Source organism: Drosophila navojoa, chromosome 4, assembly GCF_054131105.1.
Source record: "Drosophila navojoa isolate 15081-1374.11 chromosome 4, UAZ_NAV_1.0, whole genome shotgun sequence".
Lineage (NCBI taxonomy): Eukaryota > Metazoa > Arthropoda > Insecta > Diptera > Drosophilidae > Drosophila > Drosophila navojoa.
The window spans coordinates 282,904-297,413 of record NC_142892.1 but is presented as its reverse complement, the minus strand read 5'-3'; the positions used below and the strand labels follow the sequence as shown (position 1 = coordinate 297,413).

The 14,510-nt window shown below is 38.3% G+C and overlaps 2 protein-coding genes across 14 annotated transcripts; both read right to left on the bottom strand.

The window, feature by feature from the left end:
• Positions 1-136: 136 nt before the first annotated feature.
• hfp (Poly(U)-binding-splicing factor hfp) lies at positions 137-5,922 on the bottom strand. Of its 13 annotated transcripts, none has more exons than XM_089259716.1 (6): positions 5,358-5,451; positions 4,971-5,015; positions 3,637-3,757; positions 2,313-2,607; positions 1,577-2,080; positions 137-1,518 (listed from the first exon to the last, which is right to left on the bottom strand). In XM_089259716.1, exons 4-6 carry the CDS (start codon positions 2,426-2,428, stop codon positions 501-503), a joined length of 1,638 nt encoding a protein of 545 aa, XP_089115842.1. In that variant the 5' UTR covers positions 2,429-2,607; positions 3,637-3,757; positions 4,971-5,015; positions 5,358-5,451; the 3' UTR covers positions 137-500. The 13 variants fall into 13 exon arrangements, with proteins under 13 accessions (XP_089115842.1, XP_089115843.1, XP_017957181.1 ...); XM_089259717.1 differs by having other exon boundaries at positions 4,976-5,015; XM_018101692.3 differs by lacking the exons at positions 3,637-3,757; positions 4,971-5,015 and adding an exon at positions 5,900-5,922.
• Positions 5,923-6,500: 578 nt separating this feature from the next.
• Positions 6,501-14,270, bottom strand: cue (Low-density lipoprotein receptor repeat domain-containing protein cueball). The gene is made up of 4 exons (XM_018101693.3): positions 13,918-14,270; positions 7,982-9,338; positions 7,594-7,924; positions 6,501-7,531 (listed from the first exon to the last, which is right to left on the bottom strand). The coding sequence occupies exons 1-4, from the start codon at positions 14,012-14,014 to the stop codon at positions 7,412-7,414; spliced, it is 1,905 nt and encodes a 634-aa protein (XP_017957182.1). The 5' UTR covers positions 14,015-14,270; the 3' UTR covers positions 6,501-7,411.
• Positions 14,271-14,510: the final 240 nt, after the last annotated feature.

Genomic DNA, 14,510 nt, shown 5'->3' with positions numbered 1-14,510 from the left:
GCACTGCCAACTGATCCTGTTAACGCTAACAGAGTATCGGCTCTATTGCTTCTCGATTACTTGACGGCTTAGAAAATCGATTACCCAATTTCAATTTCGAAAAACTTTTTGAACAGAAAACAAATAAAGTATAGAGTTTGCTTTATGGGAAACTAGTTTTTATTGTAAGTTTTAAGCGCAGAAATTAATAAAATTTACAGTTTGTTAGTTTTATGCTTTGTTACTATATGTAACTGCAGAACATGCATTATGCTTATTTTTATACAGAACTGGCGACAACCGTTAGGGATTTGTTTATAATACCTCTATCGCTTCTTTTTTATTCTGTTTATTATATTAAAATAGATACTGCTCAAAAAATGTACAATCTCTTTCTTCGCCAAGTAATAAATAAGTGTTTAGTTGAGTTCTAGAGTAAGTAAAAAAGAGGCTTTTGCTGCCAAAGAAAGGTCTGAATCTGTTAAGACTAAAGATGCAATCGCTGTTTTAGTTTCCTCCTCCTAGCCGGAGAGATCGCCCTGATCGAAAAGCGCCTGGTCGTATAGTTCGGCCACCACTCTACGTCCTCCAAAGAAACGCCCATGGAGGGCATCCTTGCCACGTACAGCTTCGACACCCGCTGAGAATTCCACAAAGATTTTCACAATAATTTCTGCCTCGTCATCGTCCTCGTTTTCCGTTTGCTTTTCGTTGAAGATAATAACACGACTCACCGTGCCAAATTTGCTGCACTCTTCTTGGATCTCCTCCTGTAAAGTCTCGTCCACATCATCGGGTCCGACCATATTCCGCAAGATGATGACACGCGAGTCCTGTGGCCGCATAAGCCTTTGCATCACCAGCTGACGTGCACTTTGTCCCTTGATGGACATATTCTCCTGTTGCTGTAGCGTCTGCACATCGCCCTCGTCCATCAACTTCTTTTGAAGCTCCTCCTGTTGCTTTTCCTGCGCTTTCTTGATATTCTCAGACAAATTTGCTGCAGTGGCCGCAGCATTGTTTGCGGCTGCTGACAAAACAACTGGCGCTCCGTTGCTTCCCTCAACGATTCCAAGAGGCACAGCTGAAACCGCAGTGGGCACCGCCGCAGCGGCGGCTGCTAAAGCAACAGCTGATGGCGGCGTTGCAAGCAGCGCTGGAGGCGGTAGCGTGGGTGCCACACTCTGAAGCGTAGGCAGGCCAGTTGGCACCCCTAACAAACTGGGACCACCCAAACCAGGCGCCTGGTACATGCCTGGAGGCAACAAAGCGGCGGCTGGCGCCGTAGGCACCGCCAGGGCTGGATGCAGAGCTGCTGCCGAAGTAACCGCACTAACAACGGGCATAGCATTCACCTTGGCCGCAATTCCTAGGCCGGGTGTGTTTTGCGCCAAGCCCAGGACTGCATTGCTAGCGACGGCATCCAGAGCTTGAATCTTTGCTGTGGCAGCTGCAGCAGCAACAGCCGCAGCCGTTGGCATTGTTGAATTTGTAGCAGGGCAGGACAAAACATTTGGTGGCGTAATAGATCGACCAACACTAGAGAATTGCAAGAGATTACAATCTCATTAAGGCTATATATATAGTTTTAACTTACCGCAGCAACTGTCCGCCCAAATCGAAGAGATTCATGCTGGCAATGGCCTCGTCCATGGCCTGTTTGTTAGCATACTCGATAAAGCCGTAGCCCTTATGCGTGTGCACAGATGTGCCTTGAGCTAGCTTACAATAGAGAATAGGTCCGAATGCCTCAAATACGCTCTTTATGTCTTCCTCCGACAGATCTGGGTGAATAGATGCCACATAGATGCGATTGAAACTCTTGGCCTCCTCTTGTACCTCATCGATAACCTGTTGTGCCTGTGGCATATTGCTTGGCCGACCCACCTTGATGTTTCGGCCACCCATCAGAGCGCCATTCATTTGCTCCAGCGCCAATTGCGCTCCTTCTGGTATTTCGTACTCAACAAATGCAAAGCCTTTGTGCTTTTGTGTAATGGGATCCCAGGACATGTTTATGGATTTTATGGGTCCAAAGGGTGTAAAGGCGGCTCGAATTGTGTCCTCCTTGAGCTCGAAAGAAATGCTGCCCACGTAGACTCTGAAAGCAAGTAGATGTCAATAGAAGGCAGAATGGAGCTAAGGCCTAGCTTTGTGATACACTTGAAATCAGATCTTATCAGCTAAGCTGCACAGTTAACAACATGTGTTGCTCCAGCTTCAGTAACGCGAAACACTGGATACGCAAAGAAGTTATTCACTAAATAATCTCCAGATTTTGCATCATGAAAGTTATTAATTGACAAAACTTGTTTATATATTTCTTCAATTACCTGCACATCAAAGCTAGCGCCTGCTGTCTTTGCACCTGGGTGCGCTGGGTGGCCAATTGTTGTTGCTGATGAGCGAGTGTTTGCTTCATCAACACCATCTTAATACTCTGCTCCATGGCATACTTTTTGGCCTTGCTAACCAGATCATGTTGCTCCGATGTCAGCTTGGGCAAAGCGCCTCCCAGTAACCCCAGCAGAGCGGATCGTGTCCCAGGTCCAAATTTAACATCGCCAGTCTGTTTCAGATCGTACAATGGCTGCGAAAGGTAGGGAATTTTCGTGTCCGCCGACTTGCCTAGAATTTGGGAAGACAGGTTAGTGCATCTCATGTGATGTTTGGATAATGGGCTCATTCAGTGAACCGATCAGGGGTAAGCGATCGTTTAAGCAATTTTTTTCTTTTCTTTAGTTTAGTTTGATTTGAATTCTGTTTTCATGAGTTTTGTGTCGATTTCAAAGTGTAACTTGAGCAATAGCTGCTAAAGTAACAGTTTGAAGCGATACGAAACAAAAACCGATGCCTGCAAGAAAGATAAAGACAAAAAGGAAAAAATAGAGAAAAAAAAATTATTAATTATAAAAACTTTTGCTGGCCGGCGAACTGTACATACATATATAGTTTTTATATATGCATATATAGATGTAACTGTGTTTTGGGGAAGACCTGTCTGGAACTGCTTGTACGCGGGCCATTTGCCGACCGGCAGATGATTCAGTCACACAGATTCAATCGAGAGGCTACAACACAATGACAGTTAAAAGCTATCGATGCATTACGTTATCGGTCATCTTTTGCATCACAATTATAAATATTCTTTCAATTAATTTTTGTTAAGTTTGCTTGATAAAAAAAAAGAGATGATTTGGATTTGCGTAATAGTGTCTGACAGATAGCAAGGCATTTGATTTCTCATTCGCAAAGGCTGGAAAATGCAAGAATAAAAAGAAAGCACCCGTAAAATTTAAACATAAATTAGACTAGGTTAAAGAATTTTAGATATACGTAGGCTAAATACAACAGTGTTTGTGTCTGTGTAATGGTAATTAAGAGATAAATGCAGTTATATCGAGTATATCAATCTAAATAATTAAACTCTTCCAACGGACATCCAGCCGGCAAATCGTCACCGCACAAATCGAAACCAAAGAAGAAAATACTAAGAGCTGTGCACACTGAAAAATTCCACTAAGACCAAAAAAAAAATATTTGGATTCAAAATGCAAACCCAGTTAATATATATAGGTCGTTGGTGTTGGCTAGCTGAACTTAACGGTGTGCACAATTCCTGTAAATGTATTTGTAAAAATAGAAATTATAAGCGACCTTAGATATGTGCGTTTCGATACGGTTTCCATGAGTTGGGGGCGTGGTATATTGACTTGAATGGTCACACATTACATTGCTCAGTGATAAAAAAGAGAAAAATAAAAAGAAAAACAAGACGCTGAAACGATAATAAGAGCAACAATATGTTTTTAAGTTGGTTAAGTTTTTCCGCCGTACCTTAATCATGTGTGTATGTTTTTCAATATGTGTGTGTAGTCATACTATTTATATATTACTGTAAATATTTTGATGTACTGTTCTTTTTTTTTTCTTTGCGTTTCTTTTTACTTGTGCTAACTAAATAAAAATCTACAACATTAAAAATCGTTTAGATCTGTGAAATAATACATGTAAATATTTAGACACTTGAGCACTAAATATATTGAAGCCTTTAAACTATCGGACGTTGGATTTGTTAATTTGCTAAAAAATCTAGCAATGCATTATTGCAATGATTGAATTGTGTGTTAAGGATGGGCGCGTGTAAGATTTATAGGTAGTGTGGTAGCACTCACGACTTGTGTGCAAATTCAGACATTTCAAGTCACGCGCCCAACTATAATGTTATATTTCAATTATTCTGCGGTATTTCAAGTATAGTAATCGATCAGTCCAACGCGTTGTTGCAGCACATTGTATGAAGACGAAGGCGAAGACGAAGACAACGCAGCTCAGGGTGCGGGAACCGCGACGTAGACGTTGAAATCGGCAAGAAATGTTGTTAAAAGCAAGTAAATGTAACTCGGTTGTTGTTGTATCTTGGTGGGTAGTAGCGGTTGGTCAATACTCTCTATATAGGGCATCTCTTGATCGATGTCAATTTTCGATTGGCGAGTCAAAAGAACCAAGTCGTTTGGTCGGAACAAACATAAGAAAAAACGCTTACAAAATAAATGAAAAAAGAATATATATATAGAAGAAATAGAGAGAGAGAGAGAGATAGGGAGAGAGAGAATAGTTATATGCTTTTAAGATTAGTTTTTGATCATTGCGATTCAGTGTTGATGCGGCGAAGATTCACTATTTTTTATACATACACACATACATTCTGGCTGTACCCTAGTTTCAATACATTAAATAAGTATTATATTATTTGCCAAGCAATATGCCTATGCTTGTTTAGGTATTAGTTGATTTATTATATTAGGTATATTTGGCGATATTTTGTTCTTGTGCTTCGCACTCTCTCATAATGACGGCACATATTGATAGTATTATGTGGGCACGAGTTGATTCGCAATTAGTTTCGAGTATCGCGCGTGTTCTTTGGACTGACTTGATTGTTTCGATATTTGTTTCGTATTCGTATTGGTTATTTGTTTGACTCTCACCTCACCTCACTTGAGATCATCGTGCGTTTATGAAGTCTGCAATTACTTAAGCAGAACAAAAAGAAAAACCGATTATTTAATAACGTCTGTGCTGGCCCTTTAAATGCAACGAAGTAGTAGTAAAGAGAGAGAGAGAGAGAGAGAGAGAGAGATGTGTATGCAAATGTATATGTTTACAAAAAATTATAATAAATGATATTTGTATATACATATATTCCTTTTGTTTGATTTGTTGCCTTGCGTTTCATTTACCTACATATATATGTATATATTTATCTTGCTCTTTGATAAACTTACGTACATAAATATATATATATATACTCAATTGATATATACTTATATGCTTAATAGGAATTATGTGCATCCCCGACCAGACGAAACACTTACCCGAGTCTGAGCGCGAACGCTTTGTAGCTGGCATTTCGCCGATATCGCGCTGGTCATCCGAACGTGGCGATCTGGAGGCTCTATCGTTGCTTCCCTGCAAGTTCAAAAATACCGAAATTGAAGGTCACTCCGTTAGTATATAGCTATAAAGATATACATATATACGTATAGGGCAAAATGTTTAATCCCTAAACATACATATATATCTATCTATACACACATGCATATATGTATATATGTACATACATATGTATGTACATGTAATATATACAAGTGTAGATACACACGCGGAGAAAATTGTACGACGGCTTAAAATGTAACTTGTTCTGTACCGAATTATACGTTCAGTTTTTAGCAAATAGCCAACTATGATTTTCATAATGGAAATTCACATAAACATACATAAATGACGAATTAACTTCGAAATACAATTTGCAGCGCACGCATCGCAGCTGCCGCAGCCGCCGACCACGCCAAATGAAAATTTCACAAAACAAGCAAAATACACAACGAAATTACTGCATTAATCAATATAAACCTACCATCCTTTTAGTGTTCACAAATAAAACTTTTTTATAGTATATTTGGCTAGTTATACAGGAATTAAATTGAAGTTTAATATTTTGCGAAAACGAGTGACGTCAAGAAAAATGGATACGACGAAAAGTACTTAAGTGGCATCGATACTACTGTCTCTGCAAGTTATCGATGCCTATTAACATTTAGTGCTGTAATCTACCAGTGGTGGTATCGGTTTGAGATGTTTTCTTACTGTTGTCTGCTTAGTGCTGTTATCGATGTTGCACGTTATGGAAAGAGGATGACATTTGGTCGGGCGGACGTGCCGATCGGTTTTTTAAATAATGTAATAAGAACAAGCATCTTACCATTACAGTGACTAGGTTAAATGACTAAGCACGCGTGTGCACAGATATGTGGAAGCTAGAAAAATTACAGTTTGTTTTTCATACTTAAGTGATAATAACTTTAATAATAAATGGATTTCATTTGTTGTTTCAACTGCTAAGGTACGTTCTCTTTTATTATTCAACCAATTTGTCTTATTAATAACTAATATCTAGCTTACTCATATATACAACTTCCGTTCGCAGTTCCGATCGCAGTTTTTTTTCTGTTACATTATTATTATTATTTTTTTTTTGGTATTTTATTCTTCTTTGTTTTAAATAAAACACTAATTTAAGTACGAAGGCAATCTTGGTGCGAGCAATCTGTTGTGTTGTATGTGTGTATGTATGCCCGTGTTTATGTAAGTGGCAGTTGCATATCTCATGACATATTAAAAATACAAAAACAAAACAAAAAAAGATGCATATATGTGTATACAATGTTAAATCAGAAGGAACTATTTCCGAAAAGATACAAATTCAAATTCATTTACTATTATTGGAATTAATATTATTATTTACAAACAGTTTAACCGTTCAATGAATCACATCATGCCTTTTTGTGCGATTGGAAATTATATGTATGTATATGAAATCAGCCGCTTTTATCTGTACAATATGCACATAATGTATGTTTATGCATGTATGGATGTGTATATTTGTGTTTGTGTGTAATTAATTTAAAGCTAGTGTCAGTCGTAGGACTTATCATTTCATATCAGTTTCATTTCAAATCATCTTTTCATTGTCGAATGTCTTCAAATAAAAAATTTCCTTCAACCCATCTCATGACTAATAGAAAAAAAAAAACATTAAAAACTATATGATTGACAATTGTTGTAGTTCTAGTGACAATTGCTGTAGTTCTTAGCCGAGTCTAAAAACATGGTTTGCACAAAATTAAATTAATGAGACCAGACTAATTGTAAAAGTTTTCTAAGTACACGTTTTCCATACTCAAAATTAAGTATTAATTTTTTTTTCTAGGTCTTTGTAGAAGCTTTGGTTGAGCAAAGACGTCGACGATCCGGGTATTTAATCTGTTCGAGGCGGCGGCGACAGCAGCTTTACAAGCTCGAATACCGCTCGTCCGTCCTACCGTTCATTTCATGCACGACGTTATACGTTATTGTTAGAGATGTTTATCTAGTTCAGTAGATCATCTTCCATGTTGTGTATCAGTATTTTTTTATCCTCTTTAACGCAAGGCGACTTTTTATCGCGTCCTGAGAACTGTTGCTCCACAAGTTTAGGATCAAAACAAGGCTATAGAAATTGATTACATTAGTAACTAGCATTAACTGTAATATTATTATAGAAAAACAAACCGTTTCACAAATATTCATATTACAACAGTTTTCTATCGTAATCTCGCATTGCTCTGTGGCTAGTGGCCGATTGGTTAAAGGTGTATCGCTAGTGGAATTCAAACGGGCCTGTTTGCGCACCACAAAGGTTTTCTTAATGCGTGGGCGTTTAGGCTTGTGGATGAGACGGAAACCGTGCACAATGACGGCCACCAGAGCGAGACTGGAGACAACGCCAACAACAAGTACAATTATCAATGAGCCTTGTCTGTAGCTGGGCATATCGCTGCAGAAAGCTGATGATTGGTATTCTGTGACAATTGTGGCATTGGTCAAACGCAACTCCTCACAGCTGGTAGAAGACATTAGTTTAGTACAATATTAATATGTATCCAATGAAGCTACTCACATGTCCACACAGGGCGATGGCACAAATGCCTCCGGATGTTCTTTCAAATGCTGACAATAACTTCCACAGTGGGCCGTTTCGTTGTGCTCGCATCGTGTGCCCGTAAAATTGTCCCGGCAATCGCAGCTCATTTCCCCACTATCCCTATCCACGGTGCAATGGCCACCGTTCAGACAATGGTTATTGCATTTGTAATATTCACAACGTTCGCCATAGAAATCCGTTTGGCAATAGCATTTGGGATAACCCATGCTAGAGATTTCACAGGTGCCATGCACACAATAATTATGACATTCAGATATTTCACAACGTGCACCCTTGAAGCCCACCTGGCAGATGCAGAAGTTTCCCTTGGTCATATAGGTGGCACCGTTCAAGCAATGTTCTCGCTCCAACTCCTCTATGCGATCGTCGACAATGGTTCCTGATTGCGTTCTATTGTTAAGCCTGTTGTCCAGACGCTGTTTGACCTTTTTCACTACGCTAGCGCAATGGGCATCCTTTTGAAGGTGTTGATAGAAGCCTGTGCGTGCGACTATGCCATAGACATCCTCCTTCCAGCTGGCTAGCTTTATTGGCTCCACTATCGGCTCCGTAGCATTCGGTGCAAGCTTTTTATTATCAGGCTTGGGGTAGCTCCAGACCGCTTTGTCCGCCTTGTCGGTCCAATAGATTGTTTCATCTGTGATGGCCAGTTGTATGGGACTCTGATGCTTGTCTTTGAGCACCACTTGGCGATCGCTGCCATCTAGTCGAGCACTTTCTATTGCAAAGAATATGCCCACCTTGTCATCGATCCAGAAGATGCGATCCGATTGTTGATCGATCACAATGCCACGTGGCATATCGATATCCTCCTTGATAATCGCTTGTCTGCCCGTGCCATTCAATCCAATACGTTCTACGGAAGCATGATTGATCTTCGAGTTCGTCCAGTATAGCTGGCGGCGACATATATCCACAGCCACGCCATCTGGTCGCCCACCTTCGGCGCTCAGATCTACCAGCACCTTGGGCGGTTCCGTGTGTAATGTATCGACGCTGGCAAAGTAAATCCGACTCTGTCGCATGTCCGCCCAAAACAAATTCCGGTTTAGCGGATCGAAAGCTAATCCGGATACGGAACCGTTGCCTATGCGTTGCACTGCCTGCTCCACAATGTGCGGCGCAACCGTAGCATCGCGTCGCAACGAAAATATGCTGCCATTCTGATGCTGTTGATCATTAAAATAGATCACTTCCTCAGCCTCATCAAAAGCCAACGCTGATATCCCCTCAAATTCGTGGGCTGCAGAGGAGATTGTTTTGAATTTGTTATCGAGAAACAGAAGCTTGTCGTGCAGCGTAACGGCAAAGTCTGAAAAGAATTGCAAAACCTGCATTAGTTGGCAATTAATACTATCGATAAGATAATAGCCACTGGCTATTCATAAGAAGAGGAAAATACTGTTTTGAACGCGTAGTTCTATTGACGATTACCCAAATATATAAGTCCTCTATCGATGTCAAAGGGCTGATCTGATATAAGGACAAAATCAATGAAAAAGGAATGCGAAGCTTGTTCATCAGCAAAGAAAGAGAATATCTTTGGCTTTTTATAAATGAGTGTGGGGCAGGGGAGGTGGGTTGGGAACTGGTGCAACAACAGGCATATTGAAAATTAAGTTCAATCAATCGTATTCAATTAAGTTAGCGCCACATTTTTACTACACCCGCTCAGTTGTCGCTCTCTACATTGATTATTAGAGGCATATAGTATTTCAATCAATATCAATTTTATTCATATAAATTTAGAAGTTAGACTCGCATTTCATTCAATTACACGACAGTATTTTTAATTATAGTGAAAGTTGGCAAATAAATATTGCTTATAAAAGACGATACTATTGACAAGTTTTGACAAATATATTTAATATTTAAGATGGAATTCTTGTTAGTGTTATTAGTGACGCTTTCCATTATCAAAAGATCACTGTATTAAATATGACGGTTGAATTCTGAGATGCGTGACATCGTTGCACAACTCTCCCACCGAACGTGTCCGATTGATAAGATAACGAGCGAGTGACCCAGGGCTCAGATGGAAATCCCATGTGAAAATTTCCCAGAAGTAAAAAAAAATATGCATAGGCAACAGACTAACACGTAATATAAATAAAGGTTACCATACCATCAAACGTACATAAATCAGGACTTGTAAAAACAAACAAGTAAGAAGACTCTAGTCGAGACTGCTCGACTAGGAGATACCCTGAACCCTCCAAGCTGATATTCTTATCATTCTGCACTTCTTTTATGCACGCACACATACATACACATGCATCCACCCTCACGCGCCCGCGCTCTGCTAACTGCGCAGTAAGCAGCGACTGCGCTTGGGCTGCGCTGCAGTATAGGCAATTTATAAGATGAATAACTTTTTTTGTAGACATGCAATCTTAATGAAATTTTCAGAGCGTAATAATATGATCAAAATGTGTGTACATTCTAAAGTACAAGTCTCTAGTACTTGAAATACGTTTTTTGCTAATTGGGGGCGAAGGGGGCGTGGTATCCAAAATCTGTTGATTACAAAATGTTTGTATTCATCATATATATATACACAGTAAATCTGAAGTCTCTATGTCTAATAGTATTCCAATGAGGCTCAAAAAACAAAATCAATTTTTCGATTATTCTCGATAAAAAAGTTATCGGATGAGTTATCGAAAAAATAAAGCAAACTCGTACTGCGTATGGTATACACGAGTATGCACAAAAAATTTCAGCTCTCTAGCTCTTATATCTTCTGAGATCTCGGCGTTCATACGGACAGACGGACGGACGGACGGACGGACGGACGGACAGACGGACAGGGCTATATCGACTCAGCTCATCGTGCTGATCAAGAATATATATACTTTGTGGGGTCTGCGATGATTCCTTCTGCCTGTTACATACTTTTACACAAAAACATTATACCCTGATTTCCCATTTTCAATGGGTTCAGGGTATAAAAACGTCAATGCAAATGAAAAGTTTTAAGAATCACCAGCAATCCAGATATGCTAAAAACAATTGTTGTCAGACCGGTTCAACACCCAAAAAAGGCCCAACTTTGTGGCCAACATGCAGCTGTTAATTAGGCATTTATTTGAATACATTTTTATTAAGTACCCGGGCAAACAAATATAGTAAACACAGGCATCACGGAAACAGGCAACAGAACTACCTGACAAAGATGAAATAAAACAAAATAACGGAAGTTGCGCATTGGGTTTTTGCGCTTGTTTTTTTTGCGAAGGTTGCAACCGGTGTCGGTGAATGGTGCACCTCAAGTGCACTTTCACAGGCGATCTAATGATCGATTTATCGATACATAGATTGAGGCATTGCGGTCAATAATTGATTGGCCATTGACCATTGACTAGTGAGCAAAGTCGCCACCATTTGTGGGTCACTGTTGCGTGCCAGGTATCGCGTGGCTAGCTTGCTTTGACTCAACAAAAACCAAAATAAATAGCAAAAAAACGAGAGATAGATTAACTTTGCCTACACGAAGTCTAAATACCCTTGCCTTATATGAACTATGCAATCTTTCCCTGAAATAAGATAAGTCTTTAAGGACTAATATAATATATATAGAGAACCTGAGATTTGATCGATTATTGTTAAAATACGATCAATTATCAATCATCTCGTTTTTTTTTTTAGTTTCTTAGAGTTAAGCTAACAAACATATTTCAAGTGCACGATCAAATTATCGCTAAAGGAAAGATGAGACCATTGCCAAGTCTCGCAGTTGTGTTACACTTTTCGTGAGCAGCTGATAATGACCCCCTGGCAAGGGTATTATACATAGTTATATATAGCCAATCGTTAGATGTTTTCTATATACTGATATACACATACAAATGTATGTATACATTGCTATATATGCACATGTTTTGCTTAATTTTATTTGTTTTGTATATATATACACCAGACTCTCTAATTGTTGATTGTAAAACGTTTTTCGCGAACCTTTCCAACGTGTAGTCCGAGGGTATTGAGCATATTTTAACCTTCGCACTTGGGGCTTTGAGGTCAACGGCTTATCGATGCAGAAAAAATGTTGAATTTTTGAATAGATTTACATGTTTATAGCTTATTAGCTAAATAATTATAAGTTCAATAAAAAATCATTTAATATTTCAGTACTGCCGTTAGAAAAGGTTATTAGTACGATATTGATTTACTGTTATATATCTATGACTCACATACCTGCTTTTTTCATTGATTTGTTAAGAAAGACTTGTTATTATTGTTCATTTTTTAAATTATTCTATTTTTGTTTTTGTTTTAATATTTTATAATTTGCTTCACAAAATCTGTAATATATACACGATAAGCCAGTGAGCAATGACACTGACATATTGCCAATGTCAGATAATCCTAATGAGCTCTACTTAAAAATGAAAAATATTTAGCTTCGAGCTGAGATTTACTTGAAGCTAAAATATTTCAATTATTAAGTAAAATGAGTAACATAATACTAGAGAGACTTTCTCTAGTCTCGTAAATATAATAGAGAAAAACCTGTTTCATCAAATGTGTATTCAAAGCCCGTTGTTAGGAAAAGGTTTGCCCAACATTTACTTTGTATATATCAACAGATGGTTGCATATGTATATTTTGTGAATACACCTGTGAATAATATATACATATATTCTATTTATTTATAAATCTTCTTGTCCAACATAAAACTTTCGAAGACGTGAGACTTTATGAGTAAATAAATAGTAATTTTCTACTTATTTATATGAAATTCTTATTAATGAAGATGTAAACAATTAATATAATTATATTTATTGCAGGCAGCAACAAGTGGCTCTTTAGGCTAGCACGTGGAAGGCATGAAAGTCGATTACTTATTGTAACCGTAACTTAAATAATATGGATATATGTATATAAAAGTATAAATTCACATGTATAACTACATAGTATATCTTCATGCAAAAATGTATCTGTTTGCATATACATATACATATGTATATGCATAAACATGTGTACGACACTATATCAGCATTCGATTCGGATTGCGTGGTTTAAATTCCACTTGATCAAGACAACGATGAAATGGAAACGATGTTTGAATTTGGTTAGCGTCAGCTTTTTCAGAAGTTGAAGAAAAATGAGAGCAATAAGTAAACCACATACACAGAAGCTGTGAGAAAGAAGAGACTGAAGCATTGGAAAAAAACAAAACCGTTAGAGTCAGCAAAAACCATCAACACTTTTCGGCATACGTGACAATATAGCAACTCTAAATGGCGGCCAGGCTATTTTTTCAATGCTACAGGGAATGTACTCTCTATTGAGTGGGGGTGAAAGTCGCATAGCAAATTGAATATGGAAATGGCAATGGCTATATATTTATGTTGAAGGATACGTCTACACTAGAACTGATTTGCGTTGTACATTATGAAATTACCAATAATTGAACTTGAATTGAAAAGGTGATAACACGAATGCGGCAAACCCAGCGAAGAAAACAGAATGGCATAATCAGCTGATAGATAGCATACACTCGCACGCATGACACGTACAGCCCGTTAAACATGGCCAAAAAAATACATACATATATATATATATATATATATATATATATATATATATATATATATATATATGCACATACATAGAGACGGTCACATTCATAATTGAAAATAGTCTAGAATGTCTATTTTAAATGTCCCGAATTACATAACCATAAAACAAGCGCAATGTATGCCAAATTGATGGCAAATTGATTTCTATTAACGGGCCACTTTGCTTTGCAATCGGTCGAACTGTCAGGTGCACGGACAGCGTTGCCACAGAAATTTTTTTTATCACATTCCTAACCAATATAAACTGGAACGCTACTCAATTGTGTAATAGCCCGATTGCCATTATTTCTGAAGGAATAGACTTACCCCAGCCAATTGGAGATGCGACAGCTACTGGCGAACAAAAATTAGAAACTATAAACAATACAGCCAAAACCAGCTGTTGCAATGAACACAATTTCATTTTATATATAAATTTTGATATATGTAAATCGGAAATGGACGCACGACGATATTTATATTGTGCTTAATCCTTTTGTGAGCTCGCTCTTGCACGTGCAACTTGGAGTTTAAAGTAAACGTCGAGCGGGAAGCATGCGGTGCTTAATTTTACGTGAAAATTCACCGTCGGTTTTCAATAGGTACCCGATGTACCACAAGCCCGAATCACTTAATTTACTAAAGTGAATTGAACAGCCGCTACCCTAGGCGGCCTTATATTGTGCATTTGATATTTTTTAGTACATTTTAGCTGACAAAGCGTTGCCCTATCGTTGAAAGAATGTGTAATTATAAATAAAATGTTTCGTTCGAAAAATTCGTGAAGTGAAAGCCACATCATAGCGGTAACTATTTTATCGTTAAATATATATAATAATATGCCCCCCCAGCAGGCCGCAAGCATCTAAATTTAGTTATGGATGGTATATATCGATTACTACCGGCATGCATTTTAAATA